Genomic DNA, 16,186 nt, shown 5'->3' with positions numbered 1-16,186 from the left:
TTTTTATTAAAAATGCTTTATTTGTCTGAAGGAAAACAGACCACATTTACAAGGTGGTTCAGGAAACCACCACTTTGGCTGTTTCCAATATCGGGTATTTTTTTTTTTGCTGGCATCTCAAAGGGGAAAGAAAGTTCATTCAGTTCATTTGTAGACTTGCAGTGAAAGGCTCATAAGAATCCTCCCTATGCAGTGGAAGTTTCAGGCATTTATTCCCCAATGTGGTTTCTGGTAAGCCCAAGGTCGTCTTGTTTTAATCACATGTGGATGGTAGAAAACAAGATACCCCCAACATGGAGAAGGGTGAAGCTACTACGTCTGCAGGAACTCTGGCTGTACTCGGGCAACCTTGCGGAATTCTTTAGTGTGAGTCCTAGGGCACTGCATCTCACACCAGCTGATTGGCACCATCTGGACACCTGCTGGAGAAAATTTCCAAGTGAGCTAGAGCATGAAACTGCAGAAACATTTCCATAATGCTTACTCTAGTGTCTCATCTCCTGTAAGAGGGCAATGGTGCATTCCAGTGACTGGCTCTGGTAGCACGGTTTACCACAACTTCAAAAAACTATCCCAATGCTATTTGCCAGATAACTCAAAAGGCAGGGGAAGAGAGAAGAGATATTGTCCCAAACCACTGCTCCAAGAAAAGGAAAAAGGATGGGCAGCTGGGTGGCTCACAGTGGATTGAGAGCCAGGCCTAGAAATGGGAGGTCCTAGGTTCAAATCTGACCTCAGACTCTTCCCAGCTGTGTGACCCTGGGCAAGTCACTTGACCCCCATTGCCTAGCCCTCACAACTTTTCTACCTTAGAACCAAATACATAATTGATTCTAAGTTGGAAGGTTAGGGTTAAAAAAAAAAAGGAAAGAGGGTACAGCTTCTGGTGTGAAGCAGCATTGAATTACCTGATTCACTGTGGGCCACCACTACTCCCAGCTCATTTTCTGCAGTTGTCAGTAGGTAGTTGGATTGTGCATCACCGAGGGAAATCTAGAGAGGTGTTTGGTTAAGGAAAATATGTAGAGCCAAAAAACCTTTTCTACCCAGTGAGAATGCTTCCTCTTTTCACTTGGGCTTTCCTGACTTATACTCCTCTTTCCTTTACAAAATATCCTGTATACAGGGAATAAAAGGCACCGCTTAAAATTGTTTTTTTAATTATTTTTTTCTTTAAAGAGATTTATTGGGCAAGTAATTACTAGAGGAGGGAAAGGAGACACTGGCTTATATCATTCCCAGAATCAAAGAATAATAGAACTAGTAAAGGATCTTACCCAAGGTCACAGTTAGCTAATGGGAGAGATGAAACTTGCTCCAATCCAAGTCATCTTATTCCTAATCTGATGCTCTTTCTACTGTGCTTCCAGCGTGATGCTTACTAGGCTGCTCCCTACATTCATGCAGATTGCAACTCTTGTTTTAGAGAATGGCTGAGGCGCCAAAAATCCTCCTCCACTGAAAATGGTAAAGACCTTGAACAAACATCAGCTCAGCTTCAGACAACAGACAGCCTGGCCATTCTTTTTTCACATGACAATCCTTTAAATATTTCTCTCAATCAACAAGAATTCATTAGTATTAAAAGAACCAGGCAAGGCAATTGTATCAATTGATAGAAGAATTTTAAAAATATTTTAAAATTAATTTTATTTTAATTTCTCCTATCTGTGCAAATGTACTTTTACATACACCCCCTCCCCCAAACACCCCCCCCCCCCCCCCACACACACACACAAACCAAGCAGGAGGCAATTAGATGGCTTAGTGGACTGAAAGTCAAGACTAGAGATGGCAGGTCCTGTGTTCCAATCTGGCCTCAAACACTTCCTAGCTGGGTGACCCTGGGCAAGTCACTCGATCCCAATTGCCTAGCCCTTACTGTTCTTTTGTCTTGGAACCAATACATGGTATTGATTCTAAGATGGAAGATGAATGTTTTGAAAACGCATACTGACATAATTTTACCTTGAAATAAAAATGTTTCATCCCTCTTTCTCTAGTCTGTACTTAGCACAGTGACTGGCATATACTTGGCATTTAAAATGTTTACTGATTTGTAGTGTAAGGATACCACCTTAGCCAGCACAATGTCACCTGGGCGGAAACTCTTATATATTTCAACCTGCAAGGAGAGAAATAATTAACAATTTATTAAATGCCTTCTATGTGTTAGCCACAGTGCTAGGGCTACAAAGATAAAAATAAAAAAGCCCTTGTCCTCAAGGAGCTTAGATTCTTCCAGGGGGATTATATACAAAGATATACAAAATAAATGCAAGGTCATTTTTAGTGGGAAGGCATTAGCACCTGTGGATATCAGGAAAGACTTCACATAGGTAGCATTTTAGCTGAGGTCCTAAAGGAAATAAAAAATACTAAATGATGGGGTTGAGGGGAGGCAGGAAGGCATTCCAGGCATCATGGTCAGCCAATGCAACACTAAAGAGATGGGAGAGAGTATTGTATCTGACGGAACAGTAAAGCCAGTTTGCCTGAACTGCAGTGTTTGGGAAAGGCAGAGATTAAGAACAAGGTTGGAAAGATAAATTGAAGCCAGAACGGTGAAAAGTTTTACAAGCCAGAGAAGTTTATCCTAATAGTACTAAAGAGCCAATGAAGTTTACTGAATAGGGGAGTAATATGGTTAGACTTGCTTTTTGGGAAACTCTTTTGAACAGCAGTGGGTACATAAAGTGAGATGAGGCAAGAAAACTCACTAGGAGGTTAATGCAATAGACTAACTGAAGGCCTCTAAGTGAGGGCTGTGTGAGTAGGAAGAGGCAGAAAAGAGGTAAGAGACGCTATTGGGGTATAAAAAAGCAAAATATGGCCATGTGGTATGAGGACAAATAAGGAGTCCAAGAAAATGTGGAGGGGGTGAAGTTGACTGCCTGTTAACAAGAGTTTTTAGCAAAGGGAAAGGCACAGATCAAAAGTGTGTGATTCTCTGAAATGAATGAAACCCATCTTTGGATAAGTTTTCCTTGTTCCAAAGGACAACAGGTAGGGCACAGAGGTAGAAAGTCAATTTATTTTCTTTGCTTTGGAATTAAACCATTGAATTTGAACCCAGCTCATTCTCTCTCAAAGGGTAGAAGTTATATTTGTTCATCTCAATCCCTTTTAAAAGAGCAAAGTATTCATTTAGAAATTTGCAGTATTTAGTCTACTGGCATAGAATTCTGACATAACTAAAAATTCTCACATCTGGCTCAGAGTCAGAAGCCATAGTGGAGTTTGCAGAAATGTTAGTAAATATTCTACAGAAATGTGCCCAAACTAGAATAGAGCAAATTGTTCCTTCTCTTGTCAATTAAAAAAAAATCACAAGGAGAAAAGGATCTAGGGGACAATATGGGAAGAGAAAAAATCCACATCTTAGGGGAAAGATGATGATTTTAGTATCACTATTGCTCTTTCCCTGACTCATTCTTCAAATATGGTCTTTGAAATTCATTATGATAAGAACTCTGAGATTTTATAAGTTATCTATAAATAAGTAAAAAATCATAACCTTGTCTTTTTCAGTAGCACGAACATCTTCCTTCCTGCAAGGAAAAAAAAAAGTTAAAACTGCTTTCTAGGGCCCTGGTTGGGGCAGTCAGAGCAGCAGCAGCAGGAGCTGTAAGAAGTCATTTATTATTTAGCTGCCACCTAGAGGTACAAGATGGAAACACACCCCAGGGCTACACCTTGGGGTAAGACCTCAGACCCATATAGAACAGCCAGTTCCCAGAAATTACGGGACAGGTAAGATATGGGAAGGCATAAGGAAACTTTTCAGCTCCTCCAGGAAAGAGATGGTAGAAAATGACTGCAGAGCGATCTAATAATTATTAGGATTGGTAAATATATGCAATACATGCAATCTTTAAGGGGAAAGGTGCCCAACACATTTAAAATCACTTCTGATTGGGCTCATATCCTAATGCTTGCCAAATATATTCTTCAGTAAAATTTACTGTCCCACTCCAAACTTTCTCTGTGAAACTAAAGATTGTTTTGTTCTGATATATAGCACAAAAAGAAAATCGGAGAGAAAGAAAGGCAGAGACATGGTAAATGTAGATCTATAATATTTTGTTCAAAATCCAAGACCGTTTGGAGACAATAAAGGAAATTTAAAGGCTTCTTACCTGATAGTTCCTCTAAAGGAGTTCTTGAGTGGAGTGGATCCCACATATAAGATATGAACTTTGGCAAATCGAGAATTAATGCTGGAGACCTGTGCCATAGAGAAGATGAAGGGTGTTTCCAAAATATTAGCAATTATCAATCCTGGTGATAAATAGCTGATTCTTAAATTAGGAGTTAAGAGAAATAGGTGCTACTCAGCTATCCTACTAATTAGGTGGGTTACTTGGGCAAGTCACTTAAATTTTGTTTGTTTTCTCAATAACTTGGGGAAAGTAATATCTACCCTATCTCAGAATAGTGAATAAAATAATATGAAAAAAATATGAAAATAAAATAAAATGAAATAATATGAAATACTGAAAAGCATAAAAGCATTATACAAGTATAAAGCAACCCAGCAAGTTTGGATCCTTGATGGACCTTAAAGAATCAACAAGGCAGATACAAAATTCTCTGAAATGCTGTTTTTTCATTTGTAAAATTAAGACTATGAAATTTATACTATCACTACTAGGTTGCTGTGAATATTAGAATGAGATTGTATAGAAAACATTCTGTAAACTATAAAATGTTATTTAGGATGTCCTAAAAGTCTTAGTTTTAAGTTATTAAAGTTTAGATATAAGATACCCCCCTTTTGGAACACCCTGTATAAATGTGAACTACTACCATATTTTTCAGACTAGCTCAGTATTACAACCCACTCTCTCTCTCTTTCTTTTTAAAAACCTTTACCTTCTGTCTTAGAATCAAAACTGTGTATAGGACTAGGTAATAGGGGTTAAGTGACTTGTGCAGGGTCACACAGTTAGGAAGTGTCTGGGGCCAAATTTGAACCCAGGACCTCCCAGTCTCTAGGTTTGGCTCTCACTCCACTGAGCCACCCAGATGTCCTCATGCTGGGGTCATTTCTGAAGATCCTTACTCTACCCTTCAACATAGAGAAGCTGAATTGACAGGATTAATTTGTAATTCTTTCCTTAAAACCCCCCAACGTGATTTGAAACGTCCCCAAACCTCAAAATAGTAAGGGTTTTTGGTTTGTTTTTTGCTTCTTTAAAGAAAAAACCTCCTGTTCACAGAATTCAAAACGGGGAATTCTGAGTTAAATTCCCCGTTTTGAATTCTGAGTTGAAGAATGACAAATTCCTTGTAAAAATAGGAAAAGCTTGTTTATACATAAAAAAGTAACACAACGAAACAAAGATCAGAATTACCTTACCTGCCCGATGATTACTACCCTGACCACTATCCCTAGTAGGTGAGAAAGGATGAAACTCCAGATTTTGGGCATTTGGGAGCCTGGGAGGGTGGCTGGCATTACCTACCTTACAGGTTACGATCGTTCCCACATCTGGAAGCAGCTGGGACTCGGTCTCTCTCGTCACTGACACCACTGGAAGCTGCAGAGGGGATGAAGAGGGGGTTCACGAACTCTGCTCAGCACCAGGTCAAAGGGGTTGAGGCTCGCGGGCCACGGGGAGGATTAAGGGGAGGGGAAGCATGGGCAGGCTTGAGGGGTTCTCTGTGCAGGCAGCTCCGCAGCACCTATCTAAGGGCTGGGGCTAGGCCTCACCTCGCCGTTGTCGCTCGTCTTCACCAGACAGCCAGAGAGCGAGGAGAAGATGTAGCCGTGCCGGGTGTAGGTGCCGCTGCCGGGGCTGGCTTCCTCCACGTTACACAGTCGCTCGCCTGCGGGAGACAAACGCAGTGTCTATCCCTCCCTCCAGGCCCCCAAACCCACAGAGCCACCCTGGACGGCCCAGGTTCTCCGGGGCAGGACGCCAGGGTCCGGCCTCCCTTCCCTGGCTCTTCACTCACCTGGGACACAGTACTTCAACGGCGGCGCCATAACCAAGACTTCCCACCAGCCATAGTAGGAAGCCGATCATAAATCCATTGGTCTAATCAAGGAGTGAGGACCTCAGTAACAGAACTGCCAATTGGCTGGAGAACCACGTGACTTCTCTGAAGCCTCCCCCTAGAACTTCAGCTCCCAGAGTGCCTGGAAGAAGGAAAAGAGGGCGGGCGCCGGGCTTCCCACGCTTGCGCCGTAGGGGAGGCAGAGGTGGTAGCGGTTCTGCCGCCGCTGCCGGTGCGGTTTGGGGATGGTGGGTCGGGCGGTCTGGGGCCGGGGTCGGCTTCGGCGGAGGCTGCAGTGAGCCGTGGAGGCTTCAGGGCTCGACTGATTCGTTGCCCGGTAGGCAGGAGGTAAGGGGGCCTCTGGGGCCCCAACCTCTTCCCCCACCTCATTCTTTTCCCCCTAGCTCTCGGGCCCCCAGCCGTGGGGGGCGTGGAAATACGGGGCGCGAGCGGGATCAGTGGGCGCTCCTCCTCCTCACCTCAAGCCTCCTGGACGCTGGGGCTTCATCCTTTGGGGATAGCACCTATGTCCTGGGGAGGGGGATGTGTTTAATGAGAGGGGAGGCTCATTCGTACTCTCTCACCCCCTTTTCTGGATTTTTATGGAAACCGCTTTAAATGCACCTGCTTCCCCACCTGGCAGATGGATTGGCTGCCGACGGAGGCGACATAAACCCTTTGCCTCTGTGCTTGGTGAAACGTTAAGACTTGACCCAGCGTGGCCACTCGGTTTGCCCTTCGTCACCTCTATCTACCCCAGACCCTCAAGAAAGTTTTGCCCCTGGTCAGGGGCTGCCCTTTCTGTTGCGCTGTCACCTTCAACGCTCCACAGTGATTCAAAGGGAGAGCACAGCACTCTTTAAGACATTCTTTACCCAATGAATTAACCCTTATTCACGGTCAGATGTTGAAGTAGCATGGCATTTTCAGATTGTCTCTTTGGGGTGGTAGCCCTAGAAGGAACAGATGGGTGGGCAGCACTTACCTCCTGCCTGCCCCTTTCTTTTTCCTAAGGGGAAACCTATCTAGCACATGTAAAGAGAGTGGGACAATTAGCTGGAGGATGACAAGTTTAGGACTTGAGAGAGGACTGTTCTGTGGGTAGAAATCAGAAACCGATTGAAGAGATTACTTGTTTGGGTTTACAGTCTATGGAGAAGGGCTTCTAGTTACCCTCATATTAGAAGAATGGAGAATTTTAAGGTAGTACTATTTAATTTGCGTTTATTCTGGTCATGAAAGGTCATCAGTGGTATTTTTAAAAATTGATTTTTGGGGCAGGGAGGTGGCTTAATGGACTGAGAGCAAGATTTAGAGATGGGAGGTCCTGGGTTCAAATGTGACCTCATGAACTTCCTAACTGTGTGACCTTGGGCAAGTTACTTAACCCCCATTCCCTAGCTCTTACCATTCCTCTGCCTTGGAACCATTACACAATATTGATAATGAGACAAGGTAAGGGTTTTTTAAAAAAAGTAATTTTAAACATTATGGGCCACTTGTTATTATATGCACCAATGAAAAAGAGCAGTAATGGGGATAATCCAAAATAGCATTTAACAGTTTTGCTCAGTTTTGAAATGCAAGGTTTTTGCCCTTGAATATATGCTTGCCTGTTATAAAAACTCTTACTTTAAACCAAGTGACAGTTCAGTAAGCTAGTTAGTAAGTCTTTATTAAGCTCTTATCCTGTAACAGGGTACTGGCCTGTTATGGGGATACAGAGCAAGAATATTGTTCTTGTCCTCAAGGATTTCACGTTTTTAATACAGGAGACATGTAAATAACAAGGTGCCTGTAAGATTTAAACAGAGTAGATAGAAGGAAATATGAGAAGGAAAGGTAGTAATAGGAGTAGGGGGACCAAGAAAAGCCTCCAGTAGAGGATAGGATTTGAGCTGAGTCTTGAAAGGGTTTCAAAGTTCCTACATTCTCTGTCCTTTGGCATTTTATTCCTGATTGCCCTGGTGTCAGGGGGTTGGAGACCTTCCTGAGCCATGCTACTGACAGCATTGCTTCCGACTTCTTTGAGGTGCTGGCCAAAGAAGTAATATTATTTCTCTCTCCCAGTTCATTGTCTGACTTAAATTTTCCTTGGACAGGTGTAGGAATGGAAGATGGAACATTTGTGTTTAAAGGCTTTTCTTGGGTGGGAGGAAGGGATGCTGATCCAGTTACTGAACTGAAACCATGCCTAGATGTATACTGACCTCCTCCAGTTTCATTTGGGTTTCAGGCTTCATACTAAATAAATAAGTCCACAGGAGCTGAGAACAAAGCAGAACCATCCTGCCTCCTACATGATAAATCAGATAATTTACTCTGTGATAATAGAGATGCAACTTTATTCACAAAATTGGTATAAAGACAGAGGTCTTTAGTTGAAAACACTGGTTAAGTATCCTTCCCCTTTTCATTGCTATTTGTTATTCCACAATCAGAGAGAAGGAAGACATTTGAAGGTATTTAAGAATTTGGAGTACTGGGGTGATAGATAAGCTAGGAAGCAGGCCTGTGAGGAACAGTCATTCACTGTAGAGAAAGTATTTCTGCTTGGGACAAAGAGGAGAAAGGGAGGGATCATTAGGTTAACTTGAACTAGTTTGGGAAAGGACACAACTTCACAGGTTATATTGTTCTCAAATCTGAGCTTGAGGAATAGGACACAGGCAACCTTTAAATACATTACATCCCCAATATATGTCGCTTCCAGATTAGAAGTGGAGTCATTTTGCTACCCATATCTTGGTGGTATTTTAGTCTCTGAATAGGGGGATTAGAAGAGGCACCAAGGAATATAAGAAACAGTGGAAAGAATACAGTACTTGAAATCATAAGTTCTGGACTCGAAATCAGGCTATGCTACTTGCTAGCTGTATGCTCTTGAGGAAGTCCTTTAAGTTTCTCTGAGACTTTCCTCATCTGTATAACGGGGACAATAATGCTTGTTTTGCCTATCTCATAGGATGTTTCAAGGATCAAATGAGATAATATATCTCTGTATCCACAAAGTGCCATTTGAGTTGTTATAACATCATATGATGGTTGGGACTGTCTGAATGAGGAGACTGGAAGTTGCAAAGCTTGGGAATTTTATGCTGCCAGCCTGAGGTCTCTGATCTGTAATAACAGTCCTGAAGATGAGAACTGATAGCTTTCTCCAGGGATATAGATGGCATCAAAGATCTAGGAATAGGACCCATTCCAGAAGGGTTTCACATCCTTACGTGGCTAGTTTTAGCTAAAAGGGCTGGCTGTCCAGAGGTGGAAAACATTAGAAGCATGAGATGAATGGGAGAAGGTAGACGAGAGAGAGAGAGAGAGAGAGATCGATCACAGGCAGCTTCCCCAACAGCTCTGCCATTGCTGAAAGTCAAGAATAGGCTTCTTCTCATTCTCTTCTTTCAGTGGTAATGCATTTGAGTGGACTTTTTTTTGTGGTTGATGTTATTATTGTTCCTATTTGTTTAAAGTTCCTCTGTTCTTTTGGTTCCTATTCTACAGAGAAATTCAGGGTGAACTTTTACTTAAGGCAAGTCAATTCTCTTCTGGCCTTCTTGATGCAAAAGACATATCACTTAACTTCTAGGCTTACATCCGCCTTATGTTGAGTAAGCACTGTATAATGGAAAGAATGCTGGATTTAGATGTGGACTCAAATCCTAACTTAGATGTAATTCTACTCAAACTACTTCATCTCTGAGTCTACCTGGAAAATAGGGATAATACACTGCCTACCTCACATTTATGAGGGTTATAATTTTAGTGTTGTGTGTTTGTATTTCTAATTAAGTTTGATTGTTCAGACTTAAAGCCTTGGGCCTATTATCCTGTGGTGGTTTGGATAGTTAAGTCATTGGGGCCCCGGCTGAGTGGGACCCAAGAGAGACCTTGGTCTTCTTCATTTTGTTTAGTAGGATTCCGGAGTTTGGGATTGACTGGCTATTTATCTTGCTGTAGGAGGCCATGCGAAGCCGCCGTTCCCTGTTGCTGGGGCCAGCACGCCTATGCTTGCGTTTACTTCTCCTCCTGGGCTACAGACGCCGATGCCCACCGTTACTTCGGAATCTTGTACTTCGTTGGCGCTATGGAAAAGTTTGTCTGCGCTCTCTACTCTACAACTCTTTTGGGGGCAGCGACACTGTCATTGACTCTGCATTTGAGCCTGTGTACTGGCTTGTCGACAATGTGATCCGCTGGTTTGGTGTGGTGAGTGTTGCCTGGATCTTGGGATTAACATGACAGGTATCTGGGTGGACGGATGGGGATAGATGTCTTAACTGATGACTACAAAAGAAGCCTTTCCAAACTAGGCTTTATTTTTGTCTTTTTCTCGTACCTTAGTGGTGGGGTGCTACCCTTCCATTTGCCAGGGAACAGCTAAGTGTTGACTTCTTATTGTTGACAGGTCTTTGTGGCCCTGGTGATTGTGCTGACGAGCTCCATTGTGGCTATTGCCTACCTGTGTGTCTTGCCCCTTATCCTCCATACCTATTCTGTCCCCCGAATCTGCTGGCATTTCGTCTACAGTCACTGGAACCTCATTCTCATTGTCTTCCACTACTACCAGGCCATCACCACACCTCCTGGATATCCCCCCCAGGTAGGACTCAGAGAAGGCACAGAACACCAGGGTGAGACTGATAAGCTAGGAAATCTCAGATCCTAGCAAAAGGGGCAGCAAGATGTGGGAGCAGGATTCTTTAAAGATCTTGTTGCCATCAGTTTCTAAAAAGATTCTTTTCAGGATCTGAAATATTTTTGAGGCCTCTGACCTGTTCTCTTCCAATATAGGCTAAGACTGACCTTGCCACTGTGTCTATCTGCAAGAAGTGCATTTATCCCAAACCAGCACGGACACATCACTGCAGCATCTGTAACAGGTTGGTCCCCAGTGCTTCTCTTCTATCTCCTTGGCTTTCTGTGGCCAGTTATGGGCAAGCTAATACAATCTTTAAAAATGTCAACCTTTGTTGAACATAGTTGGAATTGCCTCTTAGTATTTTGGTCTATAGTAATGTGAAGGCCTGTTCCTCCTTACAGGTGTGTGTTAAAAATGGATCATCACTGCCGTATCCTTTTACCAAGATTCCCTGAATTTGGCATTGCCCACCCTGTTGAACATTTTGATTCTGTCTCTCAAGCAACAGGAGCCTTCCCAGCTCCTTTCCCATATAATACCAATGTATTTTAAAAGTCTTAGAAGAAAACACAGGGAAGATTAAATAGCTCTTTCTAGAGAACGAAGTCCTTTCCTAGGACAAACAACAGGTTTAGAGGCTTTGGGTAGCTCTATAAAATTTGATCTTGTAGGAGGAAAAAAGTCTTGGAAGCCAATTTATTTTCTTGAGAACAGAAACGAATAGAGACTGAACAAGTCTTGGTAGAAAGTTCAGTTGCAGAAATGGAGATGTATGTGGAGAAAGACTGAGCCAAGGGTCTTGCTTTGACTTGCTAAAACTTAAGTCCCTTCCCTTCTTGCCATCAGTACTCAGTAATGTTTCTCATCAAAGTTCTGGACTGTATCCACATTCAGTTGAATTGCAGGTACAGCTTGTTACTTCCTAAAGATCTCAATTCCCAATGGTCATAATGGACTTAGTGGAGTTTTCGGAGGCTTGAAGAGTTGTCCCACCATTTAGCATGTGGTTCCAGCAAGCATCATAATTAAGAGATTGGCCTTCAGAATTTAGTCTTTTGTTCTGTGATCATGGCACAAGCAGGCCTAGAGTGCTAGGGAGTGGCATCCTCTGCTCTCCCCTCCCTGGCTGGTTGGTCAGCTCTCCCTGCCCTGGGCACCCTCTGGAGGATGCTGGCTAAGCTGATCCTTAAGTCCTTACCCCCAGCTTGGTTGAACAACTGTGTGGGCCACTACAACCACCGGTACTTCTTCTCCTTCTGCTTCTTCATGACCCTGGGCTGTGTGTACTGCAGCTTTGGCAGCTGGGACATGTTCCGGGAAGCGTATGCTGCCCTTGAGGTGAGCAAGGAGGGCTGAGGGGACTGAGTGGAGGAGCTTTAGAGCAGGGTGACAGTGGTACAGGAGACACCTACCCTGTGGAGTGGGGCTGGCAAAGTGCCCATTGTAAGGCCAGAGAATATAACCGGTCCTATTTTCCATTTCCATAGAAAATGAAACAGCTCAACAGGAACAAACTACAGGTGGCTGCCAATCAGGTGGGCCGAACCACTCACTGCCTCCTGCTGCTCAGGCCTGGGGTGATAGGTGTGGAGAGGTCACCCTGGCCTTCCAAGCTCTGGGGCCTTTGGAGGCTGTAGAGTGGTGTGCTGTGGGTGGCTGTCTGCACTGGGCAGCAGTGGGCACTGGGGCTGTGGTCCTTGGGAGCAGTGCCAGGCCTAGACAAATAACTTTTTGGCAGAGTATTTTAATGGCTTCAAATCACTTTCCTAACAGCTATCCAGCCCTATTACTTCTTCCTTCAAACTGAAAAGGCTCTACATAGGTGCTGGCCTGAGCAGCATGGAGTCTTTGTTGGTCTGTGTAATGGGGTTCCAGGGTCCAGAGACAGAAAACAAGGTTAATCTGGTCTTTTAACTCTGGCAAAGGCTGCAGCCTTATAAGAAAATCTCCCCTCATTATTCTACTCCCCTGCACCAACCCCTCATGAGTTTTTATGGCCAATTTCCTTAATCCTCAGGCCTTGTCTGTACTAATATACCTTGAAATTTGTTTATAAAGTGCTTTCCCCACACTAGTCAGCTAGGTAGGATATGGATCTTATCAACTCTTGGAATCACACTGGGGAGGAGGGCAGTGAAAACACTTCCCCTGGAGCCTCATCTCTGTTGTCTAAAACTTACTGGCTGAGTCCAACCCTTACCCCTGTGCTTTCACATCTTGTTTAGATCTGCTCTGGCCAGTGTTTTGTCCATGTAATGACATTGCTGGCCTCTGTCTGCCCATCTGGCTGCTTTCTCGACTCATCTCTAGCCTTATTTCTGTCTTTTTCTGTCCTAAAACCTGGACCAGTGTCATAGCTGTTGATGCTGGGGCCTCTGCTGGCAACAGCATTGGACTAATGGGACACACACTCAGGTCATTTGTTTGTTTCAGACATATCACCAGACCCCACCACCTGCCTTCTCCTTCCGGGAAAGGATGACTCACAAAAGCCTGGTTTACCTATGGTTCCTGTGCAGGTAACACTCCACTGTCCCTGATAGGTCTTGATGAAAAGCCTTTGTTACTAAGGATGAGTAAACAGGACTAAATCATCCCCGAGCCCTTGGAAGAAGCTGACCTTTTGCGTCCTAGACTCTTTAAAAAACCTTCATCTTTGTCTTAGAATCAGTATTGGTTCCATGGCAGAAGAGTGGTAAGGGCCTGGGGTTTGGGGTTAAGTGACTTGCCCAGGAAATGTCTATGCCTAATTTGAACTCAAGACCTCCGGTCTCTGGGCCTGGTTCTCTATCCACTAGCTGCCCCACCTCCTAGACTCTTCATTCCAGAAAGGGAAAAACAAAACTTGGCCAATGCCCCCAAACCTTTTCCACATCTCTTAGCAATGCCTGCATATACATACTCACACTCTACCTACTACTATCAGTAAGTCTGGGTAAGTCATGCTCAGATACTGGGTTTTGAAACAAATTCCCTAGAGCAGAAACAAAGGTATTTGTGTTCTGTTGCAGACTATGCTGTCCTCAGACACAGGCTGATGTCAGTCTAATTAGAAAGTCTTCTGAACCAGATGAAAAGAGATTTATTAGATTTTTCACAACTAGAAGCAAGCAAAGTTCCATCCCCAGCCCTTGCTGATCCATTTGGAAGCGTCTTGAGAGACAAGGTCTAGGGGTGGATTCCACACTTTATGTCCTTGCTTCCTGGTTCCTTAGAAGCAACATCAGACTTGGGATAGATGATCTTGGCTGGCCAGAATTCAGTCTAAAAGCCAAGTCTCAGAATTGCAAAGATCTAGAACCATAGTATGAGATACAAGGCTTTTGTTGGCAATGAATTTTGAGTAATAAATCCTTTGTGCTTGGGTCTGAGATGGCATTTATATCCAACTTACCCCTACCACCAATCACTGAGTCAGTACCTAGCCTATCATTCTCAGCACATTCTCTGGAATCTGGGTGGTTCATGTAGCAGACCTTAAGTTCCTAAGAATTTGGCACACATGGTAGAATTCATCAGCTCTCTGTATGTCTTCCTTGAATAGTGATGAATCTTGCCATTTTCTTCTTTGTATTTGGAGGAGGAAGTAGTTAATTGGTCATTTTGAATCTTTTTAAATTATTAAGTTAGATTTAAATTGAGAATCAAGTACTAGCTGTGATCCAAGAGAAGAGCTGGTTGGGAAAACTGGGCAGAATGGGGGTAGATTTTATAGGGCTTTCTTGTGCTTACATTGGAGTGAGGTCTTACTGTTTTAAGTGTTCTTTATGAAACATTGCAAGGAATATATATGCCAGTGTCTTGTTCATTTCCTCTTAGCTCAGTGGCACTGGCCCTAGGGGCTCTGACTGTATGGCATGCTGTCCTCATTAGCCGAGGAGAGACCAGTATTGAGAGGCACATCAACAAGAAGGAAAGGCATCGGCTCTCCTCAAAGGGCAAAGTGAGTCTAGGGTGAGAAAGAATGGAGGTGGGGTGGGGGTTATGGCTAGGATTCTGAGTTTAAAAGTGAGTTACAGGGATATGGGAAGGGGACACAAGTGGACTCTTGGACACACAAGATCTTCCTTTGATACAGGTATTCAGGAATCCTTATAACTACGGCTGCTTAGACAACTGGAAGGTATTTCTTGGTGTGAACACAAGAAGGTAAATGAATGAAACATCACAAACTTGCATGGGCAGGGGAAAGGAGCCCATTCACTGGGGTGTTACCTGTTACTAGCTGAGGACTATTACTTAAAATTCTCCTATCTTAGATAAAGAAGGCAAGTGATGGCCTCTCAGGCTATAGTAACTTTGGAGAATGTTTATTAATAGGGCAGAAGGGAAGTCTCTGAATAGGTCTATGCTATACTGATACAGTATGTGCCAGGGCTTGCTTTAGATCTTTAGGCTCAGAATCCAAGGCAGGACCCCTCAGGGACAAGTAAATTAAGTTGCTGTTTCTTGGCTAAAGCCCACTCCCCTTGTTGCTCTGTTTCTACTTCCCCACTACTGATCCTTTCTTTTTTATTCATGACTTCAGTGATATGTATGAAGATGGCTAGTTCCTCTGATGGCATGGATTTATTTTGGCACACTGCATCAATATAACATATTTGGGGATTGGTATGGGAGGATAGAGTTTATATCCAAGACTTGGAATAGCACTGATATTGATGGAGACCTAGAGCCCTTCCCAAGAACTCATTTTGTCATCTTCTCTTGCAGGCACTGGCTGACACGTGTCCTATTGCCTTCCAGTCATCTGCCCTATGGGAACGGGATGACCTGGGACCCCCCTCCCTATGTGATAACACCCCCAGACTCTGTACTGGCTGTGTGAACTGGGCTATAGGTACATACAGCCTCCAAGGCTAGTCCTACCTCTTCTGTGGTCTCAAGGGGCTGGAGACCTCTTTCAACCTAGAACAAGGTTTGGGTAGGGAGATCTTCTTGGAACCACAAAACAAAAGAAATCACTTGGCCTGGCTTTGTGTATCACATAGAATGCTAGGGGATCAACCTTTGGGCATTAAGTGGGCGGTGTAACATGGAAAACTTCAGGGCTAAAGTCCCTTTCACTCAGGCTAACAAGTTCCAGTATCCATGTTGCCAGGATTCTAGATGGAGGTAGAGCCTGTGCCCAAACTAAAAAACTGTTAAGAGACTCAGTTCTGGGTTATAGAATTGGTATTGTGTACCACCACCCCACACCCCACCAAAATGTGTGAGAAGAAAATGGAAAAAGACCTTCAAGACAAAAAGACACCTGGGTTCTTAAGATGAAGGAAATGGGTGAAGGGGTACCAGGGCTTTTACTGAGGTCACTGCCACTTTTCACACTCTGCTTACTGCAGAAATAAAGGTATTTCATTTTGTAAAGACCTAACTGGATGCTGTTCTTCCCCATTTACTACTGTAGTAGAGGAGAGAGTAGAGTTGTGAAGCCTCCATGGTAGGAACAGCTCATGGTCTCAAGGAGGAAGTGCCTCAGCTATTAGTTTCTATAGATTGCATCAAGTTCATTCATTAACCCCTCCCCCAAGGTACTTCTTC

At 43.6% G+C, this 16,186-nt stretch overlaps 2 protein-coding genes across 6 annotated transcripts; one reads left to right on the top strand and one right to left on the bottom strand.

Moving 5' to 3' along the window:
• Positions 1 to 6,101, bottom strand: EXOSC1 (exosome component 1). Of its 2 annotated transcripts, none has more exons than XM_007478691.2 (8): positions 5,962 to 6,101; positions 5,717 to 5,832; positions 5,469 to 5,543; positions 4,140 to 4,228; positions 3,518 to 3,551; positions 2,075 to 2,125; positions 909 to 993; positions 1 to 422 (listed from the first exon to the last, which is right to left on the bottom strand). In XM_007478691.2, the coding sequence occupies exons 1-8, from the start codon at positions 5,990 to 5,992 to the stop codon at positions 313 to 315; spliced, it is 591 nt and encodes a 196-aa protein (XP_007478753.1). In that variant the 5' UTR covers positions 5,993 to 6,101; the 3' UTR covers positions 1 to 312. The 2 variants fall into 2 exon arrangements, with proteins under 2 accessions (XP_007478753.1, XP_001366739.1); XM_001366702.4 differs by having other exon boundaries at positions 1 to 419.
• Positions 6,102 to 6,209: 108 nt separating this feature from the next.
• ZDHHC16 (zinc finger DHHC-type palmitoyltransferase 16) lies at positions 6,210 to 16,012 on the top strand. 4 transcript variants are annotated; one of them, XM_007478692.3, is made up of 11 exons: positions 6,210 to 6,340; positions 9,964 to 10,212; positions 10,412 to 10,606; positions 10,798 to 10,886; positions 11,047 to 11,075; positions 11,850 to 11,983; positions 12,133 to 12,180; positions 13,079 to 13,164; positions 14,465 to 14,588; positions 14,724 to 14,794; positions 15,359 to 16,012. In XM_007478692.3, the coding sequence occupies exons 2-11, from the start codon at positions 9,970 to 9,972 to the stop codon at positions 15,471 to 15,473; spliced, it is 1,134 nt and encodes a 377-aa protein (XP_007478754.1). In that variant the 5' UTR covers positions 6,210 to 6,340; positions 9,964 to 9,969; the 3' UTR covers positions 15,474 to 16,012. The 4 variants fall into 4 exon arrangements, with proteins under 4 accessions (XP_007478754.1, XP_056657556.1, XP_001373959.1 ...); XM_001373922.4 differs by having other exon boundaries at positions 6,219 to 6,351; XM_056801578.1 differs by lacking the exon at positions 12,133 to 12,180.
• The last annotated feature ends 174 nt before the right edge of the window (positions 16,013 to 16,186 follow it).

Source organism: Monodelphis domestica, chromosome 1 (genome assembly GCF_027887165.1).
Source record: "Monodelphis domestica isolate mMonDom1 chromosome 1, mMonDom1.pri, whole genome shotgun sequence".
Classification (NCBI taxonomy): Eukaryota; Metazoa; Chordata; class Mammalia; order Didelphimorphia; family Didelphidae; genus Monodelphis; species Monodelphis domestica.
This window is presented reverse-complemented; position numbering and strand designations above follow the sequence as displayed.